The sequence below is a fragment of the Puma concolor genome, chromosome B3 (genome assembly GCF_028749965.1).
Source record: "Puma concolor isolate L17-30 chromosome B3, mPumCon1.1.hap2, whole genome shotgun sequence".
Lineage (NCBI taxonomy): Eukaryota > Metazoa > Chordata > Mammalia > Carnivora > Felidae > Puma > Puma concolor.
Genome location: NC_141672.1, coordinates 28,791,765 through 28,806,561, shown reverse-complemented (window position 1 = coordinate 28,806,561; position 14,797 = coordinate 28,791,765). Strand labels below are relative to the sequence as shown.

General features: G+C 53.2%; 1 protein-coding gene across 3 annotated transcripts in view; it reads right to left on the bottom strand.

Annotated features, from left to right (window-relative positions):
• The window catches only part of LTBP2 (latent transforming growth factor beta binding protein 2), a 105,631-nt gene extending 97,385 nt beyond the window's left edge, over positions 1-8,246 (bottom strand). The window contains exons 1-2 of one of the 3 annotated variants that reach the window (XM_086709271.1): positions 7,059-8,246; positions 307-377 (exon numbers count right to left, since the gene is read on the bottom strand). In XM_086709271.1, the coding sequence (XP_086565397.1) occupies positions 307-377; positions 7,059-7,552 (565 nt within the window). In that variant the 5' untranslated portion in view covers positions 7,553-8,246. The remainder of the gene's footprint in view (positions 1-306; positions 378-7,058) is intronic. The other 2 variants (XM_086709269.1, XM_086709270.1) reach the window with 2 other exon arrangements.
• Positions 8,247-14,797: the final 6,551 nt, after the last annotated feature.

The window sequence follows — 14,797 nt, the reverse complement described above, 5'->3', positions numbered from 1 at the left end:
CCAATGTGAATGGTGCCGCTAGAAATGTGGGACACGGAGACTCTGGGGCCAGGCATGTTTTGCAGACTACAGGGGCGTGTGGGCACCTAAGGGACCCCGTGGACGGGGCAAGTGGGGTAGCGACACAGTGGGGCAGCAGGAAGGGAATGCAGGAAGCTTTAAAAAACATAATCGGGCGATTTTCTCCGAGAAGTTGCTCCAGCTGGAGGCCTTTTTAAAATCTCCTCCCTTCCACCATAGGCTCCTGGCCTGGACAACCTCCAGGGAGAGAGGGGGGAGAAGGGTGAATGTGGCGGAGCCACTCACGTTTGATACAGTGGTTGGTGCTGTTCGCCGTCGTCCATCCCGGGCAGCACTGTCCCCCGCAGACATTCCTCCTGCCAGATCAGCAAAACGGGGTCAGCACAGGGTGCTCAGAGTGGTACTATTCACAGAGCTGCTTTGGTGGTCCCGCCCTCTACTGGCAGGGCCTGGGGGAACACTGCCAGGCTGGCCACACTGTCCCCCTTCTCTGGGGAGTCCACATGGCCCAGGGGTAAGCACTTTGACATCCTGCAGATCTAACACTGATTCCTGACTGCCATTCTCTGAGTGATCTTGAGATGCAGATGATGAAAAAAGCAAGTTCAGAAAGGTTCAGTCACTTGCCGAGGCTAAACAATGAGTAAGTGCCAAAGCCAAATGCAAACTTGAGTTGGCCCGTCTCTAAGTCATGCTCCGACCCCACACTGCCTCTCACCAAAACGAAACACCATGGTCCTTTGCCCAACAAATGCTGACCATGTAGGGGAAGCTGGAAAACACATGTAAAACAGTCTTAAGGACCTACATATGCGTCACCTGGCCACACATGCACACGGGGAGAAGCCTGCCCCTGGCAGGCCAGTGGGTGTGCAGTGGGGACAGAGGGACCTGGGGTTATAGAATTTCTATTGAGGAGGGGCTTGAGGTGGTGAGCTGGTCAGAAGATGAAACTGTGTACTTGGGTTAAGCTGCCTCTGCATAGCGAGCACACTTTTTCTTTGGGCAGGCTGATAGAACTCACTCCATGGGGGATAGTCCTTCCCCAGCTACTCCTTGGTTCTGGCACCGAGGGCATCCGCAGGAGATGCTGGTCTATACTGATCGCTGGGGCACTTACCCAGCTCACTCGCACTCTGCTTTCAGTTGTGTGATCAGACCCCCGTAGCCCCAGCAGGTTTCACTAGCCCCCACTCTTCGTCTGAAGACTCAAATGCCCAGACCTGGGTGACTTCTCTAGAAGGACTCTTCCTGGAGAAGGCTTCTGAGGGCCTTGGCCCTGGCTTCATGGGCCCCATTACTGGCATCAGAAATGGTCTACTGAGCACTCACTGAAACAGGATGAGTGGGGCAGCAGAGCACGAGCTGGAGAATCAGGGCGAAGGACAGAGAAGGGGCCTGTTCCTGTGACCTCTGTGGCCAGGGGAGTAAGCATCTGGTCTCACTCATGAATTTATTTGACATTTCAACGGACCCCAAAGCTTGTGTGGTTTTTGCAGTCTTACAAAACATTCAAAATAAATTCCTGCAGCTTGGAAAAGCTGAAGCCCGTTTCTAGCCCTTTGGCCCAGAGTTGTGGGGAACTGCCTCCCAGGGAGCTCCCAGAATATCCTCCCAGCCAAAAGCTGTGCCATTCTGGCCACCTTGTAGCCTCTCTGGACCACTGCCTTCAGCAGCTTCCTGGCTCTATGAGAACCTCCTCCCCATCAGGGCCCAAGTCACTGGGTTCTGGGGAAGGGGCTGGTCCTCATACCCAGGCTTTCTGAGTGTGCACGCCGGTGGAAGGGGTGGATATTTTACCCACCCATTTGTAAGTCACTCGTAAGTGACAAGTCCTCACAGGGGCCTAGGGGTCTTTGAAAGGAAACAGTCTGCATCCCCTGGGAGTTTCCTAAGAACTAAGGTCTGTTAGAGCTCAGACAGCACAGACTGAGGGGCCCATGTGGCTAGGAGGTCATGGCATGGAGCCCAGCCCAAGGAGGCCCCCTGAGCCAGCTGTCACCCCCAAAGCCCTCAGGACAGCTTTGCAGCTGAGTATAGGAGGCAGCATCCAGCTCTGCCCTGCCTGCTAGTGGTAGAACACAGTGAAGCCTGGTCAGAATCAAAGACTGCCAGGCAGAGGGGGCCAGAATGGGGCTGGAAGGGCACTCAAGAGGGATTTGGGTACTCAATGGAGGACTCTGAGAGTTCCTTCTAGGCCAGTATCAGAATCTTGGGTAGAGGCCCAGGGAGGTGGGAAATGACCACTCAGCAGGCTCTGGCTAGCTGGAGGGAGCAAGTGTTTGACTAGCTGGGGCATATATGACCCAGGGATTCTGACTCCCTGGAAGGTCATTTGAGCCCAACCTTCCAGGTGACACCTCTCAGCACACATCAACTCAGTATCCAGCATCATTGTCCAGCCCCTGGGGACACATCTGGCTAACAGCCTGGGACAGCTGCTGTTCCACCTAGGACCAACGTGGTCACGTTGGTACTTGACCTTCCACAACCAAAGCTATGATCCTCCAAGGCTGCAAAATGTGTTGTCCCTGAATTGTACCACATAGGGTCACATTTTGATGCCTTTGCTTAAACTGCTCTCTATCTAGAATGCCTTCCTTCTCTTTGCCGATTGAAACCCTTTGCATACTCCAAGACTTCCAGATCGAATGTTACCTCCTTTGTGTGAACCTCCCCTGATATACACTCAGCCTTTCCCATTCCCCATCCACTGCATTCATTTAGAACGGATTGTCTCAGGGCCTGGGTGGCTCAGTCGTTTGAGTGTCCAACTTCTGCTCAGGTCATGATCTTGCGTTTTGTGGGTTCGAGACCCGCATGGGGCTCTGTGCTGACAGCTCAGAGTCTGGAGCCTGCTTTGGATTCTGTGTCTCCCTCTCTCTTTGCCCCTCCCTTGCTCATGCTCTGTCTCTGTCTCTGTCTCTCTCTCGAAAATAAACAAACATTAAAAAAAAATTTTTAAAGATTTAGAACTGATGTCTTGGGTTATTGGTCATATGTGTCTCCATCTTGACTATCTGGAGAAGTCTTTCTTATTCCTCTTTGTGTCTAACACAATGCCTGACACCTGGTATACATTTAATACTTCTTTGTTTCACTTAATCCACTGTTTCCCAAATAATAGGAGCCACACACAGAGTAGGAAAGGGGGTTTTAGGTTTCCACAATCATAGCATTCGACAATGCAAGAGATTCCCTTTTCAGTGATCTTTCTAGCCTGATTAGATGAGTGAAAAAAAAAAAATCTGCCTGAGGTTAGGTCTCCACGCCAGGTCCTTCCCCTAACATTTCCCAGTCCCCCCTTTCAATAGGAAGCATACCACAGGGGTGAGCTTCCTAAGATAACTAGAATTTGAGAACATTTCATTATTTCAATTCTCCTGCAATCACCTTCTTTTTGTGACAAGTGGTACTATTTTTGGCTCAATAAGAGTGATACAAAGTGTCCTCGAAAAATGAATTTATTTATGTAGAAAAATGAGCCAAGCACTATTTGCAATCGCAAAAAAAAAAAGGTAAATCATCTAAAGGGTCAAAAACAGGAGGGTGGATAATTGTATATTCAGACAATGGCATAATAAACCACAGTTAAACTGAATAAACGTGAGCTGAATATACTAACCTGGTTAAACTTAAAAATCTAATGAGGAAGGGAGAAAGCAAATTGTAGGAGGATAATACAGTATGGTATCACTTATCTAAGTTTAAAGATATGCAAAACAATACTGTGTATTTTACGGAGCCGTGCATTCATAGTAATTGTGTAAAAACATACACTGGAATCATGAATGAACTCAGGGTAGTGGTTAACTCTGGGCAGAGAGAGAGAGAGAGAGAGAGAGAGAGGGAAATTTATAGAGGAATTTTCAACTGAAAAAAAATCAGAAGCAAGATGTGCCAAAATCTTAAGGTTTGAACAATCTGGATTGTTAGGCATATTATTTCCAATACCTTTTTGTATGTTTGTACAAAACTTCATATTATAAAATACTTTAAAATTGATAAAATACAAAATCCTGCTATTTTAACAGTATATAAATTCAAAGGAAAATAATAGAAGAGGGAAAAGATCAAGGAAAATATTATAAAAGTGTTTGGCTGTGAGGCTAGTTCAAGATATACTGCCTATTTTGAGACAATGGCTTTAAAAGTCCCCTGTAGGGGTGCCTGGGTGGCTCAGTTGGTTAAGCGACAGACTTGGGCTCAGGTCATGATCTCACCGTTAGTCTGAGGACTCTGTGCTGACAGCTGAGAGCCTGGAGCCTGCTTCAGATTCTGTGTGTCCCTCTTTCTCTGCCCTTCCCCTGCTCGTGCTCTGTCTGTCTCTCTCAAAAATAAACATTAAAAAAATTTTTTAAGTCCCATGTAGACCATAAATTTCATTAGTGCAGGATCTTTCGCCTATGGTTACAATGTATCTCACACACCTAGCATTGTGCCTCGCACATGCTTACTAAATCATCCTTGTGTGCAATAAATTCCCACTACATGCCAGTTTCGTGAGGACACGCGCTGTGCCCGCCACTGCTGTTATCTCCATGATCCAGCACAGCGCCTGGCATATAGGAGGCTTTTCAAGTACTTGCTGAAAGAATAAAGAATCCCGGGAAGTCGTAACGCAGTTCCAAGCTCCACCAGAAGGTGGCACTTGGTCCTTGGCCCTGAGCAACCCACTAGGCAACTGCCAGAGAGGTCAGCCTGGCCAGAAGCCATTAGCCAGAATGGGCCTGCGTAGAGGAAGCAGATGGACAAGACTGCCACTCAACCCTCCCCAGCTGATTTGGAGCGGTTGTGTGGACTGCCAGATGAACCCACCCTTTATCAAAGCTGCAGAAGACTATCTGGGGGGAGAAGCCGAACCCCCAGATACACAACTTGTGATACCGTGTGTGCGCCTGTGTATGATAGGTGCCTATGGGTGGCACCCCGTCCATGTCCTTACACGCCTGTGCACATATACCGGCTCTATTGTGGTGACAATCTGCTTTGCACATCTTCACCTCATTTCACAACTTCTAATAGTGCACCCTTCCACTCCCACCCTGCACTATCTCACCTTCCCCCCAACTTCCACCTAAATGCCAATGAATAAGTTCCCCCATGATCTCGCCCAACCTATGGCTCCAGCATCACTCCTATGGCTTCCCTACACCAGGGCGCCCGCTTGTCCCCAGGCCAGTGCCAATAGTGAAAGGGCCTTGTCCTCGGGCACTGCTACACCTCTGGACCCCACTCCTGCCGCCTCCCCTCTGCTTCCCCACAAACTGTCCATTGACCCCCAGGGACTGCAGCTCACAGGGCTGCCTTCTCCTCCGAGCTCCTCAGCCATAGCTGTCCCATTTCTTTATGCTTTAACATGAACTTTCTGTTACTAGAAAGCACATTCACTGGCACATATCTGTTCATCTCTCTAACTCCCTCTCTCTAACTTTTAAGTAATTGAGTTGCTTTCCCTGCAGGAACAATGCCTTTGTCACTGGGCTGCCATCTCCTATCCCCTGCTCTGCACACTAGCTCTTAGGAAGCATGTATCAACTTGCACACATCAGGAAAGGAAAAAACTGAAACACGTGGGTGCTCCATTAACCCTTGTTGGCTGATCCTGGGTGTAAGCAACTTGGCAGTGCGTGGGTGTACTCTCGGCCTGCTCGAAGCTGGGCCTTCCGTGGGCAGCAGGGACTTCATCCACTCATTCAACAGATACTCAGTGAGCATCAATTATATGCAGGCACTGTTCTAGGCACTGGTAGTATAGCAATGAACAAAACAAAGCCTCTGTTTTCATAGAATTTACATTAGTGTGGGCTGGGAGACCAAACCATAAATGCGGAAACAGAAACAGGTAAAGCAGAGTGAAGGGAGAGAGGGTGGGGCAGGAGTAATCAGAGACCTGTCTGAGCAGAGATCTGAACGAAGGGAGGCAATCCTGCTGAAGTGGGAAGAGTGCAGCAGCCAAAGAAAACCCGGGGTGGAAGGCCATGAGGCACACGGTCCTCCAGGATAAAACTGAGGGTACAAGTGTCCTTACTGTGCACTGGGACTGAAACCAACTGGCATATTGGGCCCAGGCCATAAAGCCAGAGCCCTTCCCAGCCTCCCCCATCCTGCCCCCAACCAGCCGCTCACTGCCCAGGGCTCCCGTGCCCTCTATTCTAGAGACACCTGTCATACCCAGACAAGGCCAGTGCCCCTCAGCCATGAGGATCCCAGCTGGGATGAGGGCTGCCTGGGAGGCCCCCGACGCTGCGAGGGCGCCCCCAGCGGGCAGCAGGGATGCCCGGGGAGAGGGGAAAAAAGCAACTCGCAAGGTTGGGGAGAGACTTAGTCCTGTAGATTGCACGAGTCGCGCTGACACGTAGCTGCACAGACGAGCACACAGACCCATTCTCCCACGTACCTACTGTACCCCAGCTCGAGCGGGAACAGGCTTCGAACCCAAAGTGCCCTTGAGCCCATGCCGCCTCCCACGTCCAGCCACGCGAGGGCCCAGGCAGACCTGCTGTATATACACTTGTAGCCAACTGTATATACACTTGTAGCCAAGTTGAGGCTTCGCTGCCAGCTCCGTTCCCGGAGATGCATCTGCCTTGGCATTCTGGAGCCCCGACCTCCTCTACCTACCTGCGCTCTGAGCCCGCTCGACCGCTTTCGGGTCTCAGGCGCCTGGAACGCCCACCCCGCTGCCCCTTCGGGGCTCCCTTTTGGTTCCCGGCAGCGCTGCGGGAGTCTGCGGGCACCAGTTAGCGGAGGGCAGGCGAATGCACCCGCGCCTTGCGAAAGGATTTAACGTCAGGTCTCCGCGAGCTGGCACGAAAGGGTGAGGATGGTGTTTGTCTCTGCCCTCAACTCTTCGAAAGTGGGGCGGATCTCCGAGCCTCAGCTTCGGGACCCCGGTGCTGTTCGCTTGCAGTCCTGAGGCCAGAAGAACCAAGGACACGAGCCCGGGGCCCTCTCTCCTCTCGCCTGCCCATCCCTCCACTAATGAGCACACGGAGACCCGCCCTCGCTTCCCCCGACCCCTCTGCAGTGCTCACCCCGTAAGTCGCCCTCGCGGCGGGGTTGGGGGCGCAGCCCCGGGCCGCTGCGGGGTTCCGAGGCGCGGGAGAGCCGGGGCGGCCCGGGCGCGGACTGCGGGCTGCTGCTGGCCCAGGGGACTGCTTCTCCAGGTCTGCGCAGGTGGCTGGGCTCGGCGCGGCTGCTGCGCGCGGGGCGGCCTCCTGGCCAGCGCGTTGGCGGGCCTCCGGGCGCTCCCCCAGCCGAGTTGGGCCCGCTCCGTGGGCGGCAAGCCCGGGACGGGCGCGTCCTGCTCTCGGAACAGACTGTACACCTTGGCCGCAGCCGCGGCGGGGTGACTGCCCCCGGGGCGCCGCAGCCGGTTCGCCTCCCTGCCAGCCGGCTCGTATCTTGCCACCGGGTCCCTCTGAGCGTGACCCATGCCCACGAAGAGAGCCAGGGTGAGGGCCAGGAGGCTCCCGCAGGGGTTCCGCAGGGCGCGCCCGGTGCAGCGGTGGGTGGTCGGGGGCCTCATGGCTCCGGGGGCGACTGGAGAGCGGTGAGCGCGGGGAACAGCCCCGGGGGCTTGCGGCGCCTGCGCTCCGCTCCCCTGTCGGCGGCCCGCTACTCCTGGTCTAGGGGCTCCGAGCCAGCCTTCCCGGGGCGAGGGCTGGGCGGCGTGAGCGCTCCGGGGCTGGGCGCCCCGAGCCTGGCGTCCGCTCGTCTCCAGCCGGGTGCGCACCGCCGCTGCACTTTTCGCGCCTTCTCCCGGTCTCTGCGGCCTTCTGAAGGGGAGACGGACGCTTTTATTTTTGGAAACTTCCCCCTGTTTTTTCGTCTCTTTTATCTACATCATGCCCCCTCCTCGGAGGGACAGCTCAGCCCCCTCATTACGGGAGAGGGAGAGAGGAATTCCAGCAACACCCACTTTGGCACCGGGACGCGAGCGGGCGGCGAGGGGGGTTAACCCGTGAGGAGCTGGGGGCAGCGCAGAGCTGACCCGACGGCTGGCGGGGGAGACGACGCCTGCCGGGACGGGGGCACCTGGTCACCTTTCTCTCGTGCTGGGCAAGCTCGAACTGCTGACCTGTCCCGCATTTATGTCCTGCCCCGCGCTCGGGGACAAACTCCCGGTTGGGTGACACAGGCTGCGGCCTCGAAGGTCTGAAGGAGGCCAGGAGAGGTATTAAGAACGGCGTGACAAGAGACTGGCCCGGCGGGACCGCCGTCCGGCCCCTTCGCTTCCCGCCCCGGCCACTGGGGGCGCCCGCTGCGGGATCGGCTAGCCTGCGGCGGGGGCGGGGCCGCGCGGGGCAGAGCACGGAGCTCACCTCCCCCTCCGCGCGGCAGGACGCGTGAGCGCTGGAAGGTCGCCTGGGGCGCGCGCCCTGCCTGGGGCGCGCGCCCTCTAGTGGAGCTGGCTGCGTCCTCCGCCACCTTGCAGCCGCTGCCGGCCGCCTTCGCTCCTAGGTCTTAATCCTTTTCCTGTTGCGTCAGGGTCCAGACTAGGCCTGAGGCGGCGATGGCGGATCCTGGAAGAGATATCATCTTTTAAACAAAGGTATAGATATAGAGGATCTAGAATAAGGTCACACAGGAAACAGCGTGTATCCAAAAAGGGAATGAAATCCTGGCCTCCTGCTTCAAGCTCAGAAGCCCATACTCTGGACCCCCAGCCCCTCTTTCCCAAGGGAATTTCCTGGAGGTGGGGGAGTGGGCGGATTCGATGAGTCTGTGATTGACCTGGGTGTGCGCAGTGAGCTCATTCACACCATGACCCTCGGCCCCAAAGTCTAAAGGCCTGGCAACCATGCTGTCCCGGGTGGCTTTCTACAGCCTCCTGTTTCCCAGAGAGGAAGAGTGACAAAGCAGGCAGGACGGCACCAGTGGATAACTTCCCACACTACCAAAGTATGGTCGGTCAACACCTGATGTTGGAATTCATGCCCGCTTCCCTCTCCCTGGAACACTCACCTCCAAGATGTTTTACAGAATTAGCTTTTTGTCACTTCCCCTCCCAACTCAAATATCACCTACCTCCTGGAGTGGTCTCTCTGAGCCTCCAATCTAGAGCAGCCCTCCCGCTCACTTGCAGCAAGCACATCACCCTGCTTGGCGGTCATTGCTCTAATGCCTAGCTGAAAGTATCCTTTTTATTTGCTTGCCTGTGCAACTGACCTATTGAATGGGCTGACCTTGAAGAGGGACTATCGGGAAACAGCTACAGTTTCCTCCCCTCACTGCCTTTACCCATGTTACGGTGAATTCCTCTTCTCCGCCTTTAATGACATCTCAAGCAGAGTCCTTGGCTTGCCCATCCCCACCACTCACAAGAACAGTCTCATTTCTGCAATTAAGACCAATTTCCAGGCACTAAAAAGTCTGGTCCTATCCAAATCAAAACCTCATCCAATTTAATCAATCTTCGCATCCAATTTAATACTCCTCCCCTCCCCTCCCCCATGGGCCTGTCCCCTGGCTGGAGATCCTGTTGTGGGGAGAGTAGGGCATGGTCTGTTTTTCTAATCTTCCTTTGCTGCTGTGGCTCCCTTGTGTCAGAGTTGGGGGAGAGGTGTCAGAGGGAAAGTGGCAAAATCCTATGTGACAGGTGCCCCTGGCTGGCAGGTGCCAAGCGCTTGCCCTTTCATGGGCACCTTTGTGGGCTCTTGGGAGGCTCTCTGCAGGACCTCCATCCTGCACTGCTGTACCAGAGCGCTCTCTGGCCAGCCTCTTACAGACCCCTGTATTTCCTGCCTCTTGTGGGACTTGCCTGCCAATGCCAACAAGTCACTGGTGACTTGGCTGCTCTTGCTCTGCCATAGAGGCCACTCCAGCCAGGCTCCACAGTCAGAATTCTCCAGACAAAAGAAATGCACACAAGTCTCTTCACTTATGCCCATCCTCAAATCCTGAAGACATGTGTTGGGCTCCTTCCAGAATGTCCTTGATGTGCTTGGGGGCACTGGAATTCTTGTGACTTCCAGCAACTCAGCCAGCATCCATGGAAGGAGAATGCTAGTCTCCTCTTCTTGGAGGCCCCCAATCTCTATGACTGGTTCTTTTGGGGCTTGGTTTGCATTGAGGAGTGCCCTCGGGGGAAATCTCAGCCTTGCCGACTAATACCGCGGTTCCGTACCTCAACAACTTTCTTCAATCCCTTTCATGTATAGACTGGAATCGAGGGATGTGGCTAAGTGTTGTTGAACTTGTTCTGCCTCTAGGAAGGTGTCCAGTACTTCTCTTTGGAATGTGAGAATATTTAGTCCTTATTGTTCTAGGCTGTGCAGCCTCAGAAGAAATTCAAAGATCACAGAAAAATCCTGTTCAACAACCTATAAAATCATGTCTGATTTTCCAAGCCACAATGATAGAGGAACAGATATCTTGTCCACGTGGCTCACCACTCTTTCTCCAGAACCCAGAACAGTGCTTGATTCCAATAGACAGCCATGAAATATGTGTTCACTGGGTGGCTAAGTACACGAATGACACAATGGTCCCATCAAGTAAAAAGGGCTGGCTTCAGGGCGCCTGGGGGGTTCAGCTGGTTAAGCGTCCGACTCTTGATTTTGGCTCAGGTCACGATCTCACAGTTGGTGGGATCAAGCCGCATGTCGGGCTCTGTGCGGACAGTGCAGACCTGCTTGAGATTCTCTGCCTGCCTCTCTGCCCCTCCCCTGGTCACTCTCTCTCTCCTTCTCTCTCAAAATCAATAAATAAACTTTTTTTTTTTTTTTTTTTTAAGGGATGGTATCACTAGATCCATTTTAAGAGAGAAAAACTCAGTTCCTGGTATTAGTTACTGGTCTAAGTTCATGTGCTGGCTTCCTCCAAGGCTGGTCCTAAGGATCTCCTTGACTCTTGTGCCTTGTGTTTTGAGATGAATGCCATCTGAATTTCCGGAATGCTCAGTGCTCTCCCTGAGACACTGCACCTTCCCAGATTTGGGAAAACCTCAGCTTCACATTCCACCCCCCCACCTTGCCCCCTGATCCACCCCACTCTTTAACTCTGGGCTCCCCATTACCTGCCCCTTTCCTTCAGGAGCTCGCTTCATCCTTCGATGCTCACCTTACAGCCCCACGAGCCTCCCAAGGCCAGAAACCTTGGCGTCATCTTCGTCCCTGAGCTATTTTTTCCTCCCATGTGTCCAAGTCATTATTACTGCTCCGTCTCCTTCGTCTGCATTGCTGGAAGTCTGCCGCCCATTCAGTCTCTCACCGCTGGCCTCAGCCAAAACCCTCACGCAGACACATTTCCCTCACCACTAGGCGCCCCGCCTACTCCTTGGTGAGTACAAGTGGTCCTTGGAAGTTCCCACCCTGGTCTCCCGGGGCTGCAGCCTGGCTAATCTACCCTGAAGACTCTTCTTCTGCCCCACCCCGGTGCCATCCTCCTGTCCTGGCTCCCGCTCACTGCCCATCCCTCCTCTCCCTATAACTGGATTTGTTGCTACAGCTCTTCAGCCTCTCCAGTCCCATAAACACTTGAGCTTTTTGTTTGTTTTTCTGTTTTTGAGCTGCCAGAATTTATGGAGCCTACTATGGCCCAAGCACTGTGCTAAGCGTGCTACGTAAATTGGCTCATTTCAGGAAATAGAGGAGGCATTATGATTTCCCCGTATCCGAAGGAGGAAACTGAGGCTGGGAATTGCTACCGACTTGCTTGTGCAAGATCACTCGGCTGGCACGTAGCGGACGCAGGACTCCAACTTTGGCCATTTCCATCTGAGCCAAGCTTGGAAGCCTGTATCATGCTGTTTTAACCCGGGGCTTGGGCCTGGGCAGGGCTCCTCATAGCTGAAGTGGTACCTTTCCCAGCACCTCTGCTGTTGGCACTACCTAAGCTCGTCCACTGTATATTCCCCACTGCCCCTTTCCCTGCCTGCGAGCCCACAGCTCAGTTCCCCCTGTAATGAGTTCCTAGAACCTTCTGTCCCTCTCTACCCATCTGTCCGGTAAGAGAAGGGGGGCTAACTGTTTCCAGCATGGTCCCTGACTCACTGTGTGTCACTTCCTCACCCCTGATCCCAGCTTCCTCCCTAATGAGGCACAGAATGCTGCTGAGCCTAGTCACCCATCTCTGGAAGGCCTGCAGAGAGAGGCAGAAGGGACTGATAAAAGATTCCTGTGGGAAAGGTTTGCCGGGACGCATGCACCACAGAAGGCCACGACAGTCTGCTGGACACCCAGGGCAACCTTTTTGCTTTCCCATGTCTTGTGGGAATAATGCTGGCAGCCACATAGCTACCAGAACTTAAACTAATTTGGTAAATTGGGACCAAAAGCAAGGAATGAATTTCTGTTCCCTTTGCTGAGACCCAGACTTCCAACAGAATTCCAGGGATTTTTCCTCCTTGGAAGTGACTGGACCTCCAGCCCTGAATTCCTCTCCCCAGGAGAGCTTGTTCCCCTGCTCAGAACAAATAACACATTTCCTGGTTAATCAGTGGGCAGAACAGCTGAAGGAAGCTGGATTGGGCCCCCAGCCTTCCAGACTGGAACAGCCCATGGGCTCAGATGTTCTTGTCCAGATGCTGGGCAGCTGGGACCTCTACACTGTGAGCCTCAGCCTCCATTTTTGGAAGGTGGGGGCTGGATGAAGAGTCCCCAGCTTCCTCCTGCATGAGGCCTTCAAGGCCCACAGGGGCTGCGGAGACCATTCCACCTTAGACGCCACGGCCTGGCATCTGCCCAGAGCTCACCACCACCCTGCCTTGGTCTTCCAGTACTGTCTTTTCCGGGTGGGCATGAATGCCTCTGTCTTCTGTGAACTGAGCTCAGCTCTCAGCTGTGCTTGGCTTCTATTTCCTCATCTGAAAATGGAAACAAAGACGCTCCTCTTGCCACCCCAATCTCCAGGGCAGATAAGATAAGCAGCCCATCTAACCCGTGACGGGGAATCAATTACCATGATTCCATCTGCCAGCTGATCTTTCTTGAGCGCTTAAAATGTACCCGGCACTGTGCTAAGTGTGGCACAGACATTTTCTCATCTGATCCTCACAGTGCTCTACTTCATCATGGAGCAGACGAGGAAATGAAGGATCAGAGAGGTAAAGAGGCTTAGCTACAATCACAAAGCTAGTAAGTGGCTCTACTAGGATTCATTCCTGGCTTGTCTGGTTTCAGACATGAAACTATGTCAGCTTCCAGAGGACCATTTCTCCGCACCTCTGACTGGGAACTGGAAACATTCACAGCTGTTTGTGGGGTGTTGTGTGTGTGTGTGTGTGGGGGTGCCGATGGCCACTTGGGCTGCTGTCATAAGATAGCCCCCACCAAGCACACCCCACCCTCCTCAAGTCTGTTTACAGCTAGGTATCCATTTTGGGTCAGGGGCAGATAATGTTATCAAGCCAAGGGGAGTTTCAGTGAATCTGATTCCCTCTCATCAAGGAGCAGGAGGGAATCAAGCTTACCCTACACCAAATCGGTTTCAATTGCTAAGTAAGGCTCATCTCCCCCCTCAGCTTTTTTCTTTGGAAAAGAAAAATGACATCAATAGAGCACGTATGCGTCCCTGTGTAGTAGGCATTGTAATTCCCATTTCACAAACCCAGAGGGGTGAAGACTCTTGCTCAAGGTCATGTAGCTAGGAGTCAAGCCAGAATTCCACTAAAGAGTCTAACAGCTCCAAAGCCCATGTTGTTTCCACTATAGCACGCTACACCTGCTCCAGAATGTTTTGCAATGATGTGGAAATGCAATTCTTCAAAATAACTGATTTTACTCCGTTTCTCTTCATTTCCAGTCTCTTTCAGAGTGGGCTGATCTGAAAGTTCTGGGCACTTAGCTCAAGCTCAGGCAACATTTTCTATTCACCTGCATAAATTCCTTCAGCCTCTGGCCAAAGTAGAATCTCCTAGAACTCCTGGAGGGCTGAAGCATAGCTTCTCTCCAAGCAGAGTCTCTGAAGACCTGAGCAAGAAAACAATGTGGGCAGCCTGGAAGGGATCCTCCTTTTATTTCCTTCCAGTAAGACCACAGGGGCTTCACGTGCTCTACTGGGGGTGGGGGCGGGGGCTTATTTGGATGGGGAGGAATCCCTTACTCTGTAGTCCCATGGGCCAAAGGACTGTGTAGACTTAGCCAGGATTCTGGAATGGCTGTACTGGAATTTGAGGACAAGGCAAGTAGGAACAACTTCCTTTGGCTGTCTTTGGGGTCTCCCAGCCTGTCCCCACCATGGCTTCCTGCTGGATGCAGTGGCATTCTCTCATGCCCCAAAGGATAAGAGTTGTGGGGATAGAGAACAAAAGGTGCTGTCCAGTCTTTTCCAGAAAAAGCCGTTCCCAGGGAGGCTCGTAAGCAGCCTCCCATGCGTTCTTTATCATCCAAGCAAAGAAAAGGGGGATAACACCTGCTATCATCTCTTGACCTCTATTGTCCCCTGGATCATAGGCTGAGAATGGAGATATCCTGGTGCCCTCAATACTCTCTCTAGGACCCCAAGCCCTTGTGGATACGCTTGGACTCTGAAATTTTTCAAGACAGGGCACAGACACCAGTCTGGGGAGTGGGGGAGGAGGTGCAGCCAGATCCCAGTGGGCCCCAGCCTGCCTGCATGAGTCATTCCTTATTTCTGTCCACTCTGGTCTGAGTGCCTTGGCCCAGGGGCCTCCAGAAGGTTGTAACATAGGCTGGCCCCTCGCCCATCGGGGCTCAGCAGACAAAAATTAAAGATCTCACTGCTCAGGAACTTACACAGACAGCAGAGGCATGCTCTGTGCTCTGCCTCACCAGACCAGACCTCAGGCCAGAGGGCGATGATGGCCAAG